At 43.5% G+C, this 21,334-nt stretch overlaps 1 protein-coding gene across 1 annotated transcript in view; it reads left to right on the top strand.

Moving 5' to 3' along the window:
* Positions 1–21,334, top strand: part of mertka (c-mer proto-oncogene tyrosine kinase a) — a 144,055-nt gene that overhangs the window by 75,087 nt on the left and 47,634 nt on the right. Inside the window, exon 9 of the mRNA XM_041187248.1 lies at positions 20,193–20,352. Coding sequence (XP_041043182.1) covers positions 20,193–20,352 — 160 coding nt within the window. The remainder of the gene's footprint in view (positions 1–20,192; positions 20,353–21,334) is intronic.

The raw sequence follows: 21,334 nt of genomic DNA on the forward strand, positions 1-21,334 counted from the left end.
TAGTGGTCAGGAGCAGGAACCCTGACTGATCTTTTACTGTCCTACATCTGTCAGTAGTGGGGGTTTGCTGATGATTGCACAATATTTGGCACCATTCGCAACTCCTCAGATACTGAAGCATTCCATGTTCAAATGCAGCAAGACCTGGTCAATATCCAGTCTTGGGCTGACAAGTGCCAAGTAACGACCATCTCCAACATGAGAGAAACTAACCATTGCTCTTTGATCATTGCTGAATCTCTGACTATCAACATCCTGGGGGTTACCATTGACCAGAAACTGAACTGGACTAGCCAATAAATACTGTGGCTGCAAGAGCAGGTCAGAGACTAGGAATCATGTGGCAAGTAAAGCCTGTCCATCATCTAGAATGCACAAGTCAGAAGTGTGATGGAATACTCTTGATTTGTGTGGATGAGTGCAGCTCCAACAACACAAGAAGCTTGACACTATCCAGGACAAAGCAGCCTGCTTAATTGGCACCCCATCCACAAACAGTCATTCCTTCCACCACTGACGCACAGTAGCAGCAGCCTATACCATCGACAAGATGCACTGCAGGAATTTACTAAGGCTCCTTAGGTAGCACCTTCCAAACCTACGACCACTACCATCTAAATGGACAAGGGCAGCAGACACATGGGAACACCACCACCTGGAAGTTCCCCTCCAAGTCACTCACCGTCCTGACTTGGAAATATATCGCCATTCCTTCACTGTCATTGGATCAAAATCCTGGAACTCCCTCCCAAACAGCACTGTGGGTGTACCTACACCACATTGGAATGCAGCAGTTCAAGAAGGCAGCTCACCACCACCTTCCAAGGGCAGTTAGGGATGGGCAATAAATGCTAGCCTAGCCAGTGATGTCCACATCCCATGAATGAATTAAAAAAAAACAAGGGCAGAGAGACCAATTGTAACATTCCACTTAGTCACTAGCCAACAAAGCTCAGCTCACGATATTTATCAGACTTGAGACTTGCCTAGCCTGCACAGCTCCATCTCTCCAAATAAAGTTAGGACACCACTAGGGGAGCCCTACTTGGACAAAGGGTTTCAGTGGTCACAAATGAGATGAATACAATAGCAGAGGAGCTGCCTAGCACCAACTATCAAACTCAATCAGATCACTTACTGTAAAATATATTAACAGTGGGGCAAAGTAGTTGCTAACAGCCGGGATTAGCCTACTAAAGCCTATTTTAAAACTGAGCGATGAATGTGTCAGGGCAGCATTCATGGGTGACTTAACAAAGCTACACTACATTTGAGAGCTGCCAGACTTATTTTTTTGTTGAAAGAACAGCAAAAAAAAATGCTGATGGAGTGATAATTGTGTGCAGGCGGTCACTGTGGGTTGTTCTTTCAGTTCTTAGTTTGCTTCCAAATATGATAATGTGATTTTAACAGTGGTAAAATAATTGCTGCTTCAGCAATAACATCCTCAATAAGACTGAATGAATTTCCTCTTGGATTTTTGTTTTTTGTTAATCTTCTGCAAGGGTGCAGACTGTAACTTAAACTTGCTTCAGGCATTGTCTGAAAAATGCCAAGTCTGAAATGAGGTTTATTTTGGCTCAAAGCACGTAGTGTGTCTAGAACGCGATAAAGAATTTCTTCAAAGGCATTTCCCCACTCCTCTTTCAAATTAGTACAGTGGGACATTTTAAATCCACTCGAGAGATAAAATTGGGCCTAAACTGACCTATCATCTGAAAGACAGCAGTGATAGCAATGAAGTGTCAACGTCCTAAACTTTCTGGTCAGCTGGAAGGACTATATTTTTAATGGCCATTGTCGTAGCAATCAATCTAGCGTCAGTTCTAAACTTCCCCCACCTTTGTATGCAGAAGTGTTTCCTACTTCCACTGCTGAAAGTCGGGTTCTAATTTTTAGGTTATGGCACTAGTATTAGGCTGCCCAACCAGTGGAAATATTTTCTCTGTTTACTCTGCCTGATTTCCTTAACGTCTTAAACTTTGAACAGATCGCCCCTTGACCTTCTAAGTTCCGGAAAATACAAACCTAGTTTGTGATATTTTTCCTCGACTGGCTGCGGGGGAAGAGTAGGTGAGATACCCTGCATCATGGCATTCCTATTGCAATTTCATCCCAAAGGAATTTTGTTCTTAAAATCCACAAGGAATGTGGTTTGAAGATCTCGCTAAGGTGTGTAAAATGCCAAATGTTACAGATGGGATTTTACTTCAGATTAAAGCAGGAAAGTCGAGAGGATATTGATTTAAATTTAAGAAATAGTTTTAAAGATTGGGTGGCACAGTCATGCAGTAGTGAGCGCTGCTGCCTCACAGCTCCAGGGACCTGGGTTCGATCCTGAGTCTGCCTGTGTGGAGTTTGCACGTTCTCCCCATGTCTGCATGGTTTTGCGTCGGGTGTTCCAGTTTCCCCTCCCACCGTCAAAAGACGTGATGGTACAGTGGATTAGCTATGATAACTTGCCCCTTAGTGTGTGTGTGTGTGCGCGCGTGAGTGTGTACCCTTGTGATGAACTTGCATCCCCTACTGGGGTGGATGCCGCCTAGCGCCCTTTGCCAGTCGCAACCGACTCCGACTCCCGCGGCCCTGAATTGGATGAAGCGGTTCTGAGAAAATGACTTCTAAAGATTATTTTAGGAAGGGTTTCTTTATTTTAGAGTGCAAGTGTTTGGAACAATCGCCCTTTCTTTATTCATGGGACGTGAGTCTTGCTGGCAAGGCTAACAATTGTTGCCCACCTCTAGCTGCCCTTCAGGTGGTGGTGAGTTGCCTTTTTGAACCATTGCACTCTATTTGTGTTAGATACATGCACATTCTTATTCGTGATTCGAAGTAAAGGTAACCACATTCGTCATCTGGAGTGTTTGGTAGGGTTCCAGTAGGCATGGATGATGACTGCTAAGGCCGATCTGAACCCAAAAGGTTCTGCTGCAAATTGGATAGGGATATGAATAATGGACAGGGTACCACAGACAATTCAGGTACTCCCACAGTGCTGTTAAGAAGGGAGCTCCAGGATTTTGACCCAGCAACAGTGAAGGAACAGTGATACAGTTCCAAGTCAGGATTGTTTGTGACCACGAGGAAACTGGCAGGTGGTGGTAGAGGTTGCGGGTTTGGAAGATGCTGTCGAAGGAACCTTGATGAGTTGGCTTTATGTGGTGGTGGAGGGAGTGAATGTTTGTGGATGGGGTGCAAATCAAGCAGGCTGCTTTGTCCTGCATGGTGTCAAGCTTCTTGAGTGTTGTTGGAGTTGCACTCATCCAGGCAAGGGGAGAGTATTCCATCACATTCCTGACTTTGTGCCTTGTAGATGGTGGACAGGCTTTGGAGAATCAGGAGGTGAGTTACTTGCACTAGAATTCCCAGTCTCTGACCTGCTTTCCTTTTTTTATTCTTCCATGAGATGTGGGTGTCACTAGCAATCCCTAATTACCCTGGAGCTGAGTGGCTTGGTGTCAACCACATTGCTGTGGGAGTCACATGTAGGCCAGCCCAGTAAAGATTTCCTTCCCTAAAGGACGTTAGGAAACCAAAGGGGTTTTACTACAATTGATATTCCACATTTATTAACTAAGTTTAAATTCCACCAGCTGCCATGGTGGGATTTGTACCCATGTCCTCAGGGAATTAATTTGACCCTCTGGATTACTAGTCCAGTGACATTACCACTGTGCCACCATCTGCCCTTGTAGCCATGGTATTTATGTGGCCAATCTAGTTTCCAGGTAATGGTAACCCCCAGGACATTGGAGAGATTCAGCATGAGTAACGCCATTGATTAACAAGGGGAGATGTTTAAATTTTCTCTTGTTGGAGATGGTCATTGCCTGTCATTTGTGTGGCACAAACGTTTACTTACCTGTGTGAGATGTAGCAGCAAAAAAACCTTCGGTCCAAACGAGGCCCTGCTACAATATTTGAGACCAGCGATGTGCAACGTGTCTTAGCAGTGCATCACATTTAGGTGCATGGGCCAGCATGAAGGAGCACTGATGCCCAAGGCCTGCTCTGTGGCCTGGTGTACAGGATACATAATGACAGCACTCACCTGCATATGTGCCCAATATCATTGTCAGCTTCAGCATTGCCTTCACTGATACCTGCCATATCTAAAGGCCATGGAATAAAACATGATTTCAGCCTATTCCTTTAATCTGCCTCATAGGATAATAACTGTGGGCACAAATTCTGATAATGGGTAGTGTGTGGTGTATGTTCAGGGTGTCTTGTCCCATTACTACCTTTGAGTAAAAGTGTGAGGTGTGTATCACCTACTTCCTGTAGAATGATTCCATTCTGTCCTTTTAACTTCTGCTTTCTCCCCTTTAAGGATGGCCAGCAGACTTTAGGAGCTACAGATTTTGCAAACTTTGCCTATGTAAACACAAGTTGTTGTATCATGGAGTCAGCACAATACCTGACTCTTGCATTGCAGTGTCCCAAAAGCAGCAGTTCTGATGCCTCTGTACCCAGACTGTGTTATCAGCCCTGGGCGAACTTCAGTGGGCCAAAATGCCTGTGCACGTCCTTGTGTTAAGAATTTTGTATATATTCTGGATATATCAAGCAGCTTGCATTAGGAATTGATGGTTTTAAAGGGCAATATTTTCCAAGGACATTGGCCAGATCGGATAAGGTACCAATATATGTGCTTGAGGTGAATGTTTTTCTACACGTCACAAATTATGTTGGCTTATTTATATGCATACCAATTTGTTTAGACCCTGTGCCTCTGGGTGTGTTGCTGATGATGTGCACAGCATATACAATACACCTATGTTTACATTTTGGTTCCACTGTATGTAGAAGTGACCATATTTCACAGTTTTTCTTGTTTTTGTGGCTGGATTTATTGCTTTAGTTACGGCCTCCTTTTTGAGTGCTGACCATTCTGTCACTGCCCATTCGTGTTTTAAAAGGAAGTATGAGCATATATACAAGATCAAAAACATAAAAGAAATGTTTGTAATTTTTTTTGCAATCACTTAAAGAACAGAGGACTATAAATCACTGCCTAAACAAAAGCAGCCTTGCCTGATCATATGACAACCCAAAGAGCGTTGAGCCACTGTAGTAAATCCACCTGTGTCCCTTTTGTGAGTTGATTCACTTCTGCAGTCGGAACAGGACATCCTGAGTTGTGAAAGGGAATTGATTTTATTTTATCTCCTTTTGGCTTTTTGCCATGGTGCACAGCTAGATTCTTGTGTTGGTAAAAAGAACTGAACATCAGGAACACGAACAAAACCTCATTTCAACCACTTTGGGCTAAGATCGGACCCTTTGATATTAGTTACAAACACATTAGCTTTTTCATATGGAAACCCTTTGGTCACAAAATTGGATAGGGCCCAAGAACCACCTTGCAATGTATGATCAACCTGTGTGCATTACTTCCGAGTCAGGCAGGGTGCAAACTTTGCAATGCCTGCTAATTTAAACAATAGCAGCCCACAGCCCTGCACTAAACATGCTGAGTGGCTACAGGCCTCAGCAGTGGACCTGAGTTCATGGGTGGCTTGCACTTCTTAAACCCAGCCTATTAAAGGGGACATGCACCTCTGGTTTTGGAAGTGACTGGGAAAGACATTCTGAGCAGGAAGAGACTAATGATGTGATAAGAATGTAAGAAATAGGAGCAGGAGTAGGCCATTCAGCCTTTCAAGCTTGCTCTGCTATTCAATGAGATCATGGCTGACCATCTACCTAACACCATTTTCCTGCATTATCCCCATATCCTTTGATGTTTTTAATATGTAGAAATCTATTGACCTCAGTCTTGAACAGAGTTAACGACTGAGCCAGCACAGCACTCTGGGGCAGAGAACTCCAAAGATTCACCATCCTCTGAGTGAAGAAATTCCTCCTCATCTCAGTCCTAAATGGCCTGCCCCTTATTCTGAGACTATGTGACCTGGTTCTAGAACCCCCCACCCCACTCAAGGGAACTATTTTCTGCATCCAACCGTGTAAGAATTTTGTATGATTGAATGAGATCATCACATTCTTCTAAACCCCAGAGAATAAAGGTCCAGTCAATTTAATCTTTCCCGATAGGACAATCATTCCAGCCCAGCAATTAATTTAGTGAACCTTTATTGCACTCCCTGTAGGCAAGTATATCTTTCCTTGGGTAAGGAGACCAAAACTGCACACACTACTCCCGGTGTGGTCTCACCAAATTTCTATATAATAGAAGAAACACATCTTTACTCCTATACTGAAATCCTCTTGCAATAAAGGCCAACATACCGTTTGCCTTCTTAATTGCTTGCTATCCCTGCATGTTAGTTTTCAGTGGCTCATGAACAAGGACACCCGAGTCCCTTTGAAGTTCAAGACTTCCCAGCCTCCCACCATTTAAGTAGTACTCTGTGGGCAGGATTTTACATCCCGCAGGGTGGGACTGGCCCAGCCCGATCATCATCGCGCACTCATGCGATATTTCGGTTGGTGGGCGCCCGTGACAGCCAGCGGCCATCTGCCGACAATTAAGAGGCCTATTAAGGCCCTTAATCAATTAATGTAAACCTGTTTTCTGCTGCCCGTCCAATCTTACGGTCGGCAGGGTGAGTGAATCAGCCAAGCGGCCTTCTGATTTTTTTAGCAAACTCATCCACAGGCGGGATGAGGTTTCCACAATTAAATTTTAAAAATATATAAATTTGTGAGCAGAATTTTTATTCTGTTAATGTTGTTGTGAGTGCATCCCTTGTCGGGACATTTTTTTTCAGATTTTAAAAATCTTTATTTTTGATGTTAAATCTGTTCAGCTCCCTGAGGCTGCTCTCTGTTTTCATGCACAGACTTTTGCACTCGCACTCCTCCTGCCCCCACCCCAGCAGCGCTGAACTTCTTAGCGCGCCTTTCATGCTGGCTGGCCAATTAACGGTTGGGGGCCAATCGCAGGCGGCGGACCGTTTCTTGGCCCGCCTGACAACCTGAAAATCCTGCCCTGTATTTCTGTTTTTCCGACCAGAGTGGATAACCTCACATCTCTCCACATTGTGTTCCATCTGCCAAACTCTTGCTCGCTCACTCCAAATCCCCTTGAAGTGTCTTTGCATCCTCCTCACAACTCTCACTTTCACCTAGTTTTGTGTCATCTACAAACTGGGAAATATTACATTTAATCCCCACATCCAAATCTTTGATATAGGTTGTGAGTAGCTGAGGCCCAAGCACTAATCCTTGTGGTACCCCACTAGTCACAGCCTGCCATCCTGAAAATGACCCATTTATTCCTATTCTATGTTTTCTGTCCATTAAACAGTTCTCAATCCATGCCAGTATATTACCCCCCCCCCAATCCCATGTGCTCTAATTTTGTTTACAATCTTCTTATGTGGGACCATATCAAAAGCTTTCTGAAATTTTAAATATACCACATCCACTGGTTCGCCCTTACATAATCTGCTAGTTACACCCTCAAAAAACAAACTCCAACAGGTTTGATAAACATGATTTCCCTTCTATAAATCCATGTTGACTCTGCTCAATCCTACTATTATTTTCTAAGTGCCTAGTTATCATACCCTTCATTAAAGCAAAATACTGCGGGTGCTGGAAATCTGAAACAAAAAGAGAAAATGCTGGAAAAACTTAGCATGTCCAGCAGCATATGTGGAGAAAGAAACAGAGTTAATGTTTCAAGTCCAAGATGTAATATATTTGGATTTCCAAAAGGCATTCGATAAGGTACAGCACATCAGGCTACTTAATAAGATAAGAGCCCATGGTGTTGGGGGTAGTATATTAGCATGGATGGAGAATTGGCTAACCAACAGGAAAAGAGAGTTGGGATAAGCAGGCATTTTTGGGATGGCAACCTGTAACTAGTGGAATGCCACAGGGGTCAGTGCTGGGGCCTCAATTATTTACAATATATCTTAATGATTTAGATGAGGGAAGTGAATGTACTATTGCCAAGTTTGTGGATGACACAAAAATAGGTGGGAAGACAAGTGGTGAGGATGACATAAAGAGTCTAGAGAGGGATATAGACAGGTTAAGTGAGTGGGCAAAAACTTGGCAGATGGAATATAATGTAGGAAAATGGGAGGTTATACATTTTGGCAGGAAGAACAGAGGAGCTGAATATTATTTAAATGAGGAAGGACTGCAGAAGGCAGTGCAGAGGGGTTTGGAGGTCCTTGTGCATGAATCCCAAAAAGGTAACATACAGATTCAACAGGTAATAGGGAAGGCAAATGGAATGTTGGCCTTTATTTCAAAGGGAATGGGAGTATAAAAATAGGGAAGTCTTGCTAAAACTATACAAGGCATTAGTTAGACCACACTTAGAATACTGTGAACAGTTTTGATCACCTTATCTAAGGAAAGATATACTGGCATTGGAGGCAGTCCAGAGAAGGTTCACTAGGATGATCCCAGATATGGAGGGATTTTCTTATGAGAGGTTGAGTAGGTTGGGCCTGTACGCATTGGAATTTAGAAGAATGAGAGATGACCTATCGAAATGTATAGGATTTTTAGGCGGCTTGACAGGGTAGATGCTGAGAGGTTGTTACACCTAGTGGGAGGATCTAGGACCAGGGGGCATAATCTCAGAGTAAGGGGTCACCCATTTAAAACAGAGATGAGGAGGAATTTTTTCTTCTCAGAGGGTCGTGAATCTCTGGAATTCTTTACCGCATAGGCTGGTTCGTTAAGTATATTCAAGACGGAGATAGACAGATTTTTAATCAGTAAGGGGATCAAGGGTTGTTGGAAAAGGCAAGAAATTGGAGTTGATGGTTATCAGATCAGCCATGATCTCATTGAATGGTGGAGCAGACTTGATGTGTTGAATGGCCCACTTCTCTTCCTATGTCTTATGATCCGCCTGCTCTGAAGAAGGGTCATACGGATTCAAAACGTTAACTCTATTTGTCTCTTCGCAGATGCTGCTAGATCTGCTGAGTTTTTACAGCATTTTCTGTTTCTGTATCGCATCCTTTTGTAACAGATTCTAGCATTTTCCCTACTACTGTTGTCAGGCTAACAGGTCTGTAGTTCCCCATTTTCTCTCTCCCTTCTTTTTAAATATTTACCACCTTCCAATCTGCTGGGACCGTTCCAGAGTCTATGGAATTTTGAATTGTGACCAACAATGCATCTACTCTCTCTGCAGCCACCTCTTTCAAGACTCTGGGATTTATCTTCCTTAAGTCTTCATTGCGAGAGGATTTGAGTATAGGAGCAAGGATGTCTTACTGCAGCTATATAGGGTCTTGATGAGACCACTCTAGAGTATTGTGTGCAGTTTTGGTCTCCTTATCTAAGAAAAGATGTACTTGCCATAGAAGGAGTGCAGCAAAGGTTCACCAGACTGCTTCTTGGAATGGCAGGATTGCTGTATGCAGAGAGATTAGGTTGACTAGGCTTGTAGTCACTGGAGTTTAGAAGAATGAGAGGGGATCTCATTGAAACATATAAAATTCTGACAAGACTGGAAAAGGATGATGTTTCCACCAGCTGGAGGGTGTCTAGAACAAGGGGTCACAGTCTCAGGATATGGGGTGGGCCATTCAGGACTGAGATGAGGAGAAACTTCTTCACTCAGTGGGTGGTGAACTTGTAGAATTCTCAATCTTGGAAGCCAAGTCACTGAACATATTTAAGAAGGAAATAAATAGATTTCTGGACTCTGAAGGCATCAAGGGGAATGGGGAGTACGGCGTTGATATAGAGGATCAGCCATGATGATATTGAATGGCAGAGCAGGCTCGAAGAGCCACCTACCACTCCTATTTTTCTCTATTTTCTTGCCTACTGTCATATCTTTTAACATAGTTTCCCAATCCACCATAGCCAATTTGCCCCTCATATCTCTATAGTTTCCTTTGTTTAGATTTAAGAGCTACGTCACTTTCAGACTTCATGTAAAACTCTCATATTATGGTCACCCTTCACTAAAGGCTCCTTTTACAACAAGATTATTAATTATATTAATTAGCTCTTTTTCATTGCACAATATTAGATCTTAAATAGTCCATTCCTTAATTGGTTCCTCAAGGCACTGCTCTAGAAAACCACCTTGTATATATTCCAAGAATTCACCCTCCGCACATTAGCACTAATTGGGTTTACCCAGTCTGTATGCAGATTAAAAATCCCCCATGATTACTGTATTATACCTGTTACATGCACCTTTAATTTCCGGATTAACACTGTGATTTACATTACCACTGCTGGTTGGTGGTCTATAAACAACTCCCACCAATGCTTTCTGCCCCTTGGTGTTTCTTAGTTCCACCCGAACTGATTCTGCGTCTTGAACTTCAGAACTAAGGTCATCTTTCACGACAGGACTAATGCCCTCTTTAATTAACAGAGCTGCCCCACTACCTTTTCCCAGCTTCCTGTCTTTCCTGAACGTCATATACCTTTGGATATTCAGGTCCCAGTTTTGGTTTCCTTGTAGCCACATGCCTGTAGTGGCTATCAGGTCATACAATTGAATTTTTATGTGGGCTGACAATTCATCTATCTTATTGCAAATGCTACAGGCATTCATGTACAAAGCCCTTAATTCAACCTTTTTTTACTGGTTTTGTAAACTCTGGTCCTATCTGCTGGCACGTTCTTAAGTTTGCAATCACTGTTCCTCCTTGCCATTTTCTGATTATCATTACCTTTATTGCTACCTTGATCTATTGCCTTGTCATTTTCCTTTACTCAATCTTGCCTTACATGATCCATCCCCGCTGTGCATGCCCCCCCCCCCCCCCACCCCGGTTAATTTAAAGTCCTTTCTACTTCCCTGCTTATACAACTCACTAGAGCACTGGCCCCAGCATGGTTCAAATGTTGGACCCTCCCAACAGTGCAGCTCCCTATTCCCCAGTGCTGGTGCCAGTATGCTATGAATCGAAACCCATTTCGCCCACACCAACCTTTGAACCGCTCATTCAGCTCTCTAATCTTATTTACCCGACGCCAATTTGCACGTGGTTTAGATAATAATCCAGAGATTATTATCTTTGAGGTTCTGCTTTTTAATTTAGTGTCTATCTCCTCATATTAGTGTTAAGGGCTTGGATGGAGTGGATTTCTTGAAATGTGTCCATGAGAAATTCTTAGGTCAATATGTAGAGGGTCCAACAAGGGATGGTGCATTCCTGGACCTCATTCTGGGGAATGAAGCCGGACAGGTGGCTGAGGTGGTGGTGGGCGGCAAGCATTTTAGCGATAGCGACCACAACATGGTACAGTTTAATATAAAAGCAAAAAACTGCAGATGCTGGAAATCCAAAACAAAATTACCTGGAAAAACTCAGCAGGTCTGGCAGCATCTGCAGAGAGGAACACAGTTAACGTTTTGAGTCCGAATGACCCTTCAACAGAACTAAGTAAAAATAGGGAAGTTTGTTTTCGACAAAAAAATCGACAAGTTGCAAAACAATGTTTTGGATTGGGGGAGAATGGATTTTAGTAAAATAAGGCAGGATCTGGCCAAGGTAGACCGGGAACAGTTACTTGTGAGGAAATCTACAGAGGAACAGTGTGGGGGGTGTTCAAAAAGGAAATGAGGAGAGTACAGGCTCAACATGTTCCCTGTAGGGTGATAGGAAGGCATAACAAGCCCAGAGAACTATGAATGACCAGAGATATTCAGGTTATGATGAGAAGGAAAAGAGAGGCTTTTAGCAGGTACAAGGGAAGCAAATCAGCGGAGGCATTAGTGGAGTACAGACAGTGCAGGGTGGAGCTTATGAAAGCAATTAGGAGAGCAAAGAGGGGATATGAGAAAGCTCTGGCTGGTAAAAGTAGGGAAAATCCCAAGATATTCTAAGTATATCAATGGGAAGAGGATAACCAGGGAAAGAGTAGGGCCCATAAGGGATCAAGGGGGCAATCGATGGGTGGAGCCGAAGGGCATCGCTAGAGCGTTGAATGAATACTTCACATCCGTCTTCACATTAGAGAACGAGGATGAAGGTATCGAACTCGGGGACAGAGACTGCAAGTTTCTTAAGCAAATTGATATAGGGAGTGACAAGATATTGGAGGTGTTGGCAGGCTTAAAAGTGGACAAATCTTCAGGTCCAGATGATTTGTGTCCCAGACTGCTGAGGGAGGCAAGAGAGGAGATCGCAGGGGCTCTGAGCCGAATTTTTAATTCCTCTCTGGCCACAGGGGAGGTGCCAGAGGACTGGAGAACAACTAATGTGGTTCTGCTATTTAAGAAGGGTTGTAGAGATAAGCCAGGGAACTACAGGCCAGTGAGTCTCACATCAGTGGTAGGGAAAGGATTGGAGAAAATTCTGAAGGAGAGAATCTATCTCCTCTTGCAGAGGCAAGGTTTGATCAGGGATAGTCAGCATGGCTTTGTCAGAGGGAGGTCATGCCTAACAAATTTGACTGAATTTTTTGAGGAGGTGACCAGGTGTGTAGACAAGGGTAGTGCAGTTGATGTAGTTTATATGGATTTCAGCAAAGCCTTTGACAAGGTCCCACATGGGAGACTTATAAAGAAGGCAAATGCTCATGGGATACAGGGTAATTTGATAAGGTGGATTCAAAATTCGCTTAGTTGTAGGAGGCAGAGGGTGATGACAGAAGGCTGCTTTAGTGACTGGAAGCCAGTGTCCAGTGGCGTACCACAAGGATCTGTGCTCGGTCCCCTATTATTTGTCATTTATATAAACGACATAGATGACTATGTGGGGGGTAGGATTAGTAAGTTTGCGGATGACACAAAGATTGGTCAGGTGGTTAACAGTGAGGTTGAGTGTCTTGGGCTACAGGAAGATATAGACGGGATGGTCAAATGGGCAGATAAGTGGCAGGTGGAATTTAACCCTGAAAAGTATGAGGTGATACACTTTGGAAGGAGTAATTTGACAAGGATGTGTTCAATGAACTGCATGGCATTAGGAAGTTCTGAGGAACAAAGGGACCTTGACGTGTGTGTCCATCAATCTCTGAAGGTGGAGGGGCATGTTAGTGGGGTGGTGAAAAAGGCATATGGGACACTTGCCTTTATCAATCGAGGCATAGATTACAAAGTAGGGAGGTCATGTTGGAGTTGTATAGAACCGTGGTGAGGCCACAGCTGGAGTACTGAATGCAGTTCTGGTCGCCACATTATAGGAAGGATGTGATTGCACTGGAGGGGGTGCAGAGGAGATTCACTAGGATGTTGCCTGGGATGAAACATTTAAGCTGTGAAGAGAGGTTGGATAGACTTGGGATATTTTTGTTGGAGCAGAGAAGACTGAGGGGCAACCTGATCGAGGTGTACAAGATTATGAGGGGCATGGACAAGGTGGATAGGGAGCAGCTGTTCCCCTTAGTTAAAGAGTCAGTCACAAGGGGGCATAAGTTCAAGGTGAGGGGCAGGAGGTTTAGGGGGGATGTGAGGAAAAACTTTTTTACCCTGAGGGTGGTGATGGTCTGGAATACACTGCCTGGGAGGGTGGTGGAGGCGGGTTGCCTCATTCTTTAAAAAGTACCTGAATGAGCACTTGGCATGGCATGACATAACATTCAAGGCTATGGGCCAAGTGCTGGTAAATGGGATCAGGTAGGTAGGCCAGGTGTTTCTCACGTATCGGTGCAGACTCGATGAGCCAAAGGCCCTCTTCTGCACTGGGATTTGGTGATATTCTCTATGCAGTACCTCTTTCCCAGTCTTCCCTTTGTCGTTGGTACCTACATGGACTATGACCACTGGATCTTCCCATTCCTACTGCAAGTTTCTTTCTAGCCCTGAACAGATATCCTGAAACCTGGCACCGGGCAGGCAACACCACCATCTGCACTCCTGCTCTTTGCTGCAGAGAACAGTATCTATCCCCCTGACTATACTGTCCCCTATCACTACCACATTCCTCTTCTCTCCCCCCACTTGAATGGCACCCTTCGCCATGGTGACATGATCAGTCTGCTCATTCACCTTGCAACCCTCCTCATCCATACACATAGCAAGCACCTCGTACCTGTTGGACAAAGCCAGGGGCTGAGGCCCCTCCATCACTACATGCTGGTTTCCCTTAGCTGCCTGACTTGCAGTCACATCCTATGTCCCTGACCAACTCTAAGGTCTTGTCTAACCTAAGAGGAGTGACTGCCTCCTGGTACAAAGCGTCCAGCCCTCTCCCTGATGCCCCACAATGTCCACAACTCTCACTGTAGCTCAGCAGCTCAGAGCCAAAGTTGTCTAAGCTGCAGACACTTAGTGCAGATATGGTTATCTTGGATTGCACTGCATTCCACAGGTTCCCACATGCTGCAGTCATGGCACACCAGCAGTCCTGCCATTTCTGTCCAACTTTATTTATTTAATTAATTGATTAGTTAATAATAGATAAAGTAATAGAAAGTTCCACTCACATAGCTTGGAGACAAGGAAGGAAACTCACCACCACTGGAGGCTAAACAAAAGTGGAAAAAAAAAACACTTTTCCCCCTCTGCCCCAAATTCCCACCTGAACCAAATTCCCAACCTCTCATATATATAGAATTTCGGATAACTCAATAGCTTGCTCAACTTTCTGCTACACCAATTAACACACATTGAGGGCAACTGCTTTCAACTGATTGACAGATAACTGCCACTTCATTCAGCCCCCTGTTTAACTAGGCTATCCAACTAGCAATGTTTGAAAGGAAGAACCTAACTGTTAATCTAAATTTAAAGCTATGAAAAGCTTACCAGGGACATTCCCACCTGAACCAAATTCCTAACTCCACTCAATCCACGTCTCACTCAGGTGTAGTCTGGTGTCCGCGTGCCTCTTTCTGCCAAAAAGCATTCTTCAAGATTTTCATCACGGGAGGACTTGATGTAGGAGGTGGGCAGGAGGAGAGGGGTCCTTTATCTAAGGCAGACCAGACTCTATCTAGGCAGACACTGCAAAGGCCAGCAGTCAATGCCAGCAGTGTAACCCCAAAGACATGGATGAGGTGCCACAAGGAGTTCAGTGACCTCACAAGAATACACTCAGTCAGTGAATCCATCTTCAAATACCAGCAACTACAGCACTAACCTCATTCACTGCACAATTCACCACCCTCCGTTTTGTTCACCCACCAAATATTTTTATCAACCATGTCTCTTAGCTCACACTCATAACTTCACCCCTGTCTTACACACTTAGCACTGCTGCAAGCCTCACACCCATATCTCACAGCTTGCTCACACAGCCAACTAGTCGACTGTGACAGATACATGACACAAGCACATTGAGCACACTCACTGACGTACCTCATTCTTGCTGGGTAAGGTGGCGCCTGAGCGCAGGCAGCAGCACCTAACTTTTGGATGATGGTATGGATGCATGTCCTCTCCCAATGCAGGAGATGGTGCTTACAATCATTAGAATGGTCATGACTCGGGCCACTGGCAGGACTGAAATCAAAGAGAACGACGCTACCTTCCCATCTAATCCTCCTCCTCGCTTCCTACTTCCTCCTCACCCCACTATCTCCTTTGAATTACAAGCTGCAAATTATGTAAGCATGCTTCTCTTGCTTCCTCCCCCACCATTCCCTCACTGCAACTCTACCCTTGAGCCTTTCTCATTCAGGCAGTGGTAAGAAATGCAAGAGGAATGAGAGACTGATGAAAAGCAGTCATTTGATTTAATATACGCAGCCACTAGCACAGACCCTGCACTATGCAATTTAGAGAGCAGCAAAGAGACGTGATTGCTACATGGTGAGGAACTGGGCATGAGTCACCTACAGTCAGGGTAAACTGGCAGGTGCCAGCTCCCCAGCGAGCGAGGTTACATGAGTTCTGCTGCAGAGGACTCAGATGAGAACTTCAATGAGTTGGCTTCTAGAAAAAGGTTGATGGGCTTAGTGCAATAAAATGTTTGGTGCATTGGCATGCGTGCCTGAATGCTTGCAGTCACTGTCAAGAAGCAGGAAGGAGTGCAGCATCAACTTGCCACAAAGCTTTGTGCAGAGCTTGGAGCCCATCCTTTCCATCATGGAAGTGGTGGCCAAATCTATGAGCACACTTGCAGACCCAAATGTTTGATGGCTGATGCCTCAGCCTCCATTGGAGCAATTGCAGAAGCCACCCAACATTTGAGTGCTGCAGTGGAAGCTCAGACTGAAGTCACGCAAACTCGGCTTGTCCTGAAGGCTCAGACTTGTCATCCAGCATCAACCCCGTGGTGCCATGGTGGCTCAAATACTGATGGCACAGAACAAAAGCATCATGACTGCTACTAGAATACCCAGCATTCACCTATGTGATGTTCCGAGCTTGGTTGCACACCAACTTCACATTTAGGGAGTGGGACCCTTTGCAGTACATATTTGACTTTAAATGTGGTGACCACAAAGCCATGTCTGTGCAGTCAATGGCACCCTGCTGTATGAGAAAGCTCACTATCCTGTCAAAGCCAAATGCTTTGGCTAGAGAGAATGCTGTGTACTTCCTTCTCCTTGCATAAGGAGCACAGTCACTTCCTCCCTTATAGAGAAGTGGAAGGCAGACTGAAGATTTTAGCGATGTTGCCTGCTCTAGCTCAGAAGGATCTCGATGTGAATAAGTTCCTGGCCATGGTCATCTTCACGGCCACTGACAGCACCTTCCTCACCCTGGTCTGAGGCTGCAGGTCTGCCTACAAGAAGTGGCAGACTTCAGTGAGCACCTGCTTCGTAAAACGGAGATGTCGCACATACTCTTGATCGCTAAGGTTGAAGTAAAAGAAATGCTTCCTCAAGACTTTGGTGCGGATAAGACCTTCTACTAAGAACCCTTCTCTCCTCCCTCCTCTCCTCTCTGTTAGCAGCCGATCCTCCTCTGTTTAATTTCCCTGTCATGCCCGAGATCAAGGGGGAATGGTAACTATGACGGGAGCAAGTTGTCTGATCAGAAACCTTGAAGTCAGAACCAAGACATTTGCCTTGCAGAACACTTCTACATTCTTAGAGTTAGTAGAAATCAATCAGTAATTAACTTGAAAATAGTTGGTGATCACTTTAAATAATGCTGGGTCCTTTGTGCTGCAGATCACATGTTCATTTGTGTAAGCCTAAGAGAGGGCATTAACGGGAGCGCTGAGGTCAAAAATGGCAGTGGGCTAGTACCAAATCAGTGCCGCTTGCTGACTGACACCATGATCTGCCTATTCTGCATATAACTGGCACATGCTCCTAATGCCTGAACGAAAATGGTGTCTGGCCATGATTTATGCCAGAAGTGTCCATGCATGATGGAGATGGCATTTTGGAACCAAAATGACACCTTTGCCAGTGGAAGGACAGTTGCTATGCAACCAAATTTTATAATGAAGAAACGCTTGTTTGTCCCTACAACCACACCAACCCCCTCCACTTCTCCCCCCCTCTCCAAAACACCTTAAACCAGCTTATATTTCACCCCTTTCTTGGACTCACTCAAGTTCTGTCGAAGGGTCATGAGGACTCGAAACGTCAACTCTTTTCTTCTCCGCCGATGCTGCCAGATCTGCTGAGTTTTTCCAGGTAATTCTGTTTTTGTTTTGGATTTCCAGCATCCGCAGTTTTTTTGTTTTTAAACCAGCTCATTTGTTGACCAAGTTAATTCTTTCCTTTAAAATAATGGACGTAATTTGACGCTGGAGAGTCCCTACAAGTATTCATTAATACCACATAGTGCAATTTCACCTGTTTGGTACCTATTTGAGTATCTTTCTGTGGATTGGTGAATTCTTAATTTTTTTTTTTCTGCTGTGTTTTGGGAAACAAGATGCATACTCATTTATGTAATTTAAAATCCACTGATGTGAGGGAGCCAAGGTTACTGATAATTATGAAAGCTAAATCTAAGTTAACATACTAACAAGAAAGTAGTACAATGGACTGATTTGCTTCTTTATGGTTCTGTAACAAGTATATACACAAAAAAATTGATTTAAGAAGCAGTGATCGGCAGCTTAGCCTTCAGAAATTCTTTTGCACTAGTGTAATCATTAATCCTTCAGACATGGCTTAATGTCATTGTACCAAACTCAAAACTGGCAGAATTATCATCTTGCAAAGGATTTAAACTGAACAACAATCATACATAATGGAACCTTGGTGAATGGGCATATTGTGAGGTTAATAATAAGTCTAGTATCTCCAGCTGAAATGTCATTGTGCAGGCTTGCATTTTGTGACTAAATGTCACTCTGTGCAAAAGGCGATTTGCTGCTTGTTATGAAAGGTTGAGCTTCCAGTAAGCACCTAGCTCGATGGTATTCTGTCTGTCAGCCATTATTTGTGGAACTGAGTAAAATGACTCATCAGCAAGTGACTTTTTGGGAAACTGCTTAGGATGTCTTGGTTTCCTTAATGCTAACATTGTTCAGACGCCAAGTATGTGTTTTGTCATATGATCTTTTCAAATTAGACTTGCAGTCATAGTAGCTAATATTTGTATTTATTATTCAACAGTTGAATAGTATGTTATCGTTTTGAAATATCGTAAAGTTGCTTCATACAGACTATCATGCAGGCAAAGATAGGCATTAATTTCCTGTGTATTGACAGCTGCATGCAACATAATGTTCACTTACGCCAACTTGACTAACTCAGACAAGTGGTGAGTAAGTGCAGCTGCTGTATTGATGAGTGCACCCACAGTCATCACAACAGCTGTACCTTTACACATCCTCTTAGTGGTGCTCATGGGATCTTTTCCATTCATTTAAGCCACATCTGCTTGTTTTTTTTATTTGTTCACGGGATATGGGTGTCGCTGGCTAGGTCAGCATTGTTTGCCAATCCCTAACTGCCCTCGGTCAAAGGGCATTAAAGGGTCAGCCACATTGCTGTGGGTCTGGAGTCACATGTAGACCAGACCAGGTAAGGCCAGCAGATTTCCTTCCCTAAAGGACATTAATGAAGCAGATGGGTTTTTATGACAATCAGCAATGGCTTTGTGGTCATCATTAGACTATTAATTCCAGACTTCTATTGAATTTGAACCTGGGTCCCCAGAACAATACCCTGGGTGTCTGGAATACGAGTCCAGTGACAATACCACTATGCCATTGTCTCTCAGTCAAAGCTAGCACCTATGACAATGCAGCACTCCCTCAGTATTGCATTTGAAGAGCCAACATTTCTAATTTATTTGACTCCAATCAATCACTGGATTAACATGATGCATAGATAAGATTTTTTTTTGTCAGTCAAGGAAAGTATTAGTGTAATTTTTGACTCATTCTCCTTACTCGATGGTTGCCAATAAATATATGCTTTAACTGTTCTGTTTCTGTTGAAGGTGAAGTGATAAGTGGTGAGAATGGAAGGGGGAGAAGGGAGAGAAAGAGGTCAAGAGTTGGAGAAATATTGAGGTTTTAGTGCGAAAGGAAAATCTTCAACCTGTCTTGATTGTACAATACAAATGATTGAAATCTCTCAACTTCAGCTCCTTTCTTTTTTTTTTACTGTCAGGAAAAAGTTTCAGATGCTCGTTCAACATATTATTTGCATTAACCAGACTTTGTAATATTAGTTTGACTCAGTTGGTACTCTGGCAAGTCCTTCCCAAACTTTAGCCTTTGCAGCAGAAGACTTTGGATTCGCATCCCACTGGACTTTGGCATGTAATCTTACCTGCTGTAAAAAGAAAAAGATAGGGTTAGCTTCATAATCTTGAGTTCATTCCATTGCCTGTGTCTTTATGCGCACCAAGTCCCTTTCACTCAGCAACCCTGCACTTGCTGACCTACTTGGGCTCCTGATCAAGGAATGCCTCAATTTTAAAATTCTCATTCTTGTTTTGAAATCCCTCCATGGCCTGGCCCCTCCCTAACTCTTAATATCCTTCAGCCCTGCAACCTTGCCAAGGTGCCTGTGCTCATCTAATTTTGGCTTCTCCATGGTTCCACTTTTAATTGCTCCACTTATTTGATCAAGTATTTGGCAATCTACCCTAGTATTGCTTTACGTGACTCAGTGTCCAATTTTGCTTCATAACACTCCTGTGGAGCACCTTGGGATGATTTATTATGTTAAAGGTGCAATACACAAGTTGTTGTATTTTTGAAGGAAGATGTCAAAGGACCTTTTTTTTTATCTGAACTCATCTTATGATGTCCGATCTTTTGCCTCTTTTCAGGGTGCTTCTTCATAGTCTGCAGGTTGGATAATCTTGTTATAAGTTCTTAAGAAGCTTTAGAACCCCAGTGTAAACTTCTCAATTTGTGATTACTATTGTTAAGCCATTTAAATTTGTCCTTTCTCCTTTCCAGGTTGTGAAATCACTTGAACTGTGTTGCAATCAGACGGTTAACCAAGGCATTATTGATGTTGTGGCAATAAACGTTACATATAAGGTGCAAGTGGCAGCATATACCAGCACTGGAACTGGGCCTTACAGTGATCCAGCACATGTGTTTGTTGGAAGCAGTGGTAATTATTGTTGTGTATTGTGGAAAATGTGAATGCCGTCAGCCAGGTGAAATGGTGATATTCTGAATTGTTAAGAAGCAGTTTTAACTGAAAAAGCATCAAGTACAAACAACCAAAATGTTGTGATATTTTTATTCTTTTACAATAATACCAAAATTGCTTATTTTAAGTGAATGAGAATGGGTGCAAAGAGTTGACTTTTTACTTGCATGTGCTATTGTTAGGATTAGCAAAGGCCAGAATTTTGGTCTATCTGGTCTAGCTGTTAACTCAGCACTCCTGTTAGGGCATTTCAGACTCCCAGCTGTGCCCACTTGTAATTTTGAAAACTTGCTTTTTAAAGATGGTATAAATGCCAATCTGGATGCTTGGAGCTGTAACTTGTGGTTTCATCCAAGATTCCCCCATGTAATGAGGTTTCCATGCTTGGCATGTCTAAAGAAGTTACAAGCAGGAACTGACTACTTCCCAACATCAATCTCCTTATCCTGTGCAGTGCAAGAGTTGATAGGTTCTCATGTGCTTATCCAATCTCTTGCCTTGGAGAATGGTGTGTGTTCCAGATACAACGAAGTGAAAAGGTGGATAGTAAAAATCCAGCTATGGGTAAGTGAATCTATTGGATTTTGCTCATGGAAGAGACCCTTGAGGGATAATTTTGGCAATGTAATTGTAGGGTCACCTGTGTTGCTGCACATTTGCACTCAGAGGGTCATGAGTCTTTGGAACTCTCTTCCTGAAAAGGTGGTGGAAGCAGAGTCTTTGAATATTTTTAAGGCAGAGGTGGATAGATTCTTGGTAAGCTAGAGAGTGATAGGTTATCGCCGGTAGGTGGGATGCAGATTTCTAGTTACTATCAGATCAGCCAAGATCTTATTAAGTGGTAGAGCAGGCTTTAGGGGCTGAATGGCCCCTACTCCTGCTCCTTGTTTGCATGTTTGTATTAGTTTCAGTCAATTACAATTCCAAGCCTGCAAAGTAT

This window comes from Carcharodon carcharias, chromosome 5, assembly GCF_017639515.1.
Source record: "Carcharodon carcharias isolate sCarCar2 chromosome 5, sCarCar2.pri, whole genome shotgun sequence".
Classification (NCBI taxonomy): Eukaryota; Metazoa; Chordata; class Chondrichthyes; order Lamniformes; family Lamnidae; genus Carcharodon; species Carcharodon carcharias.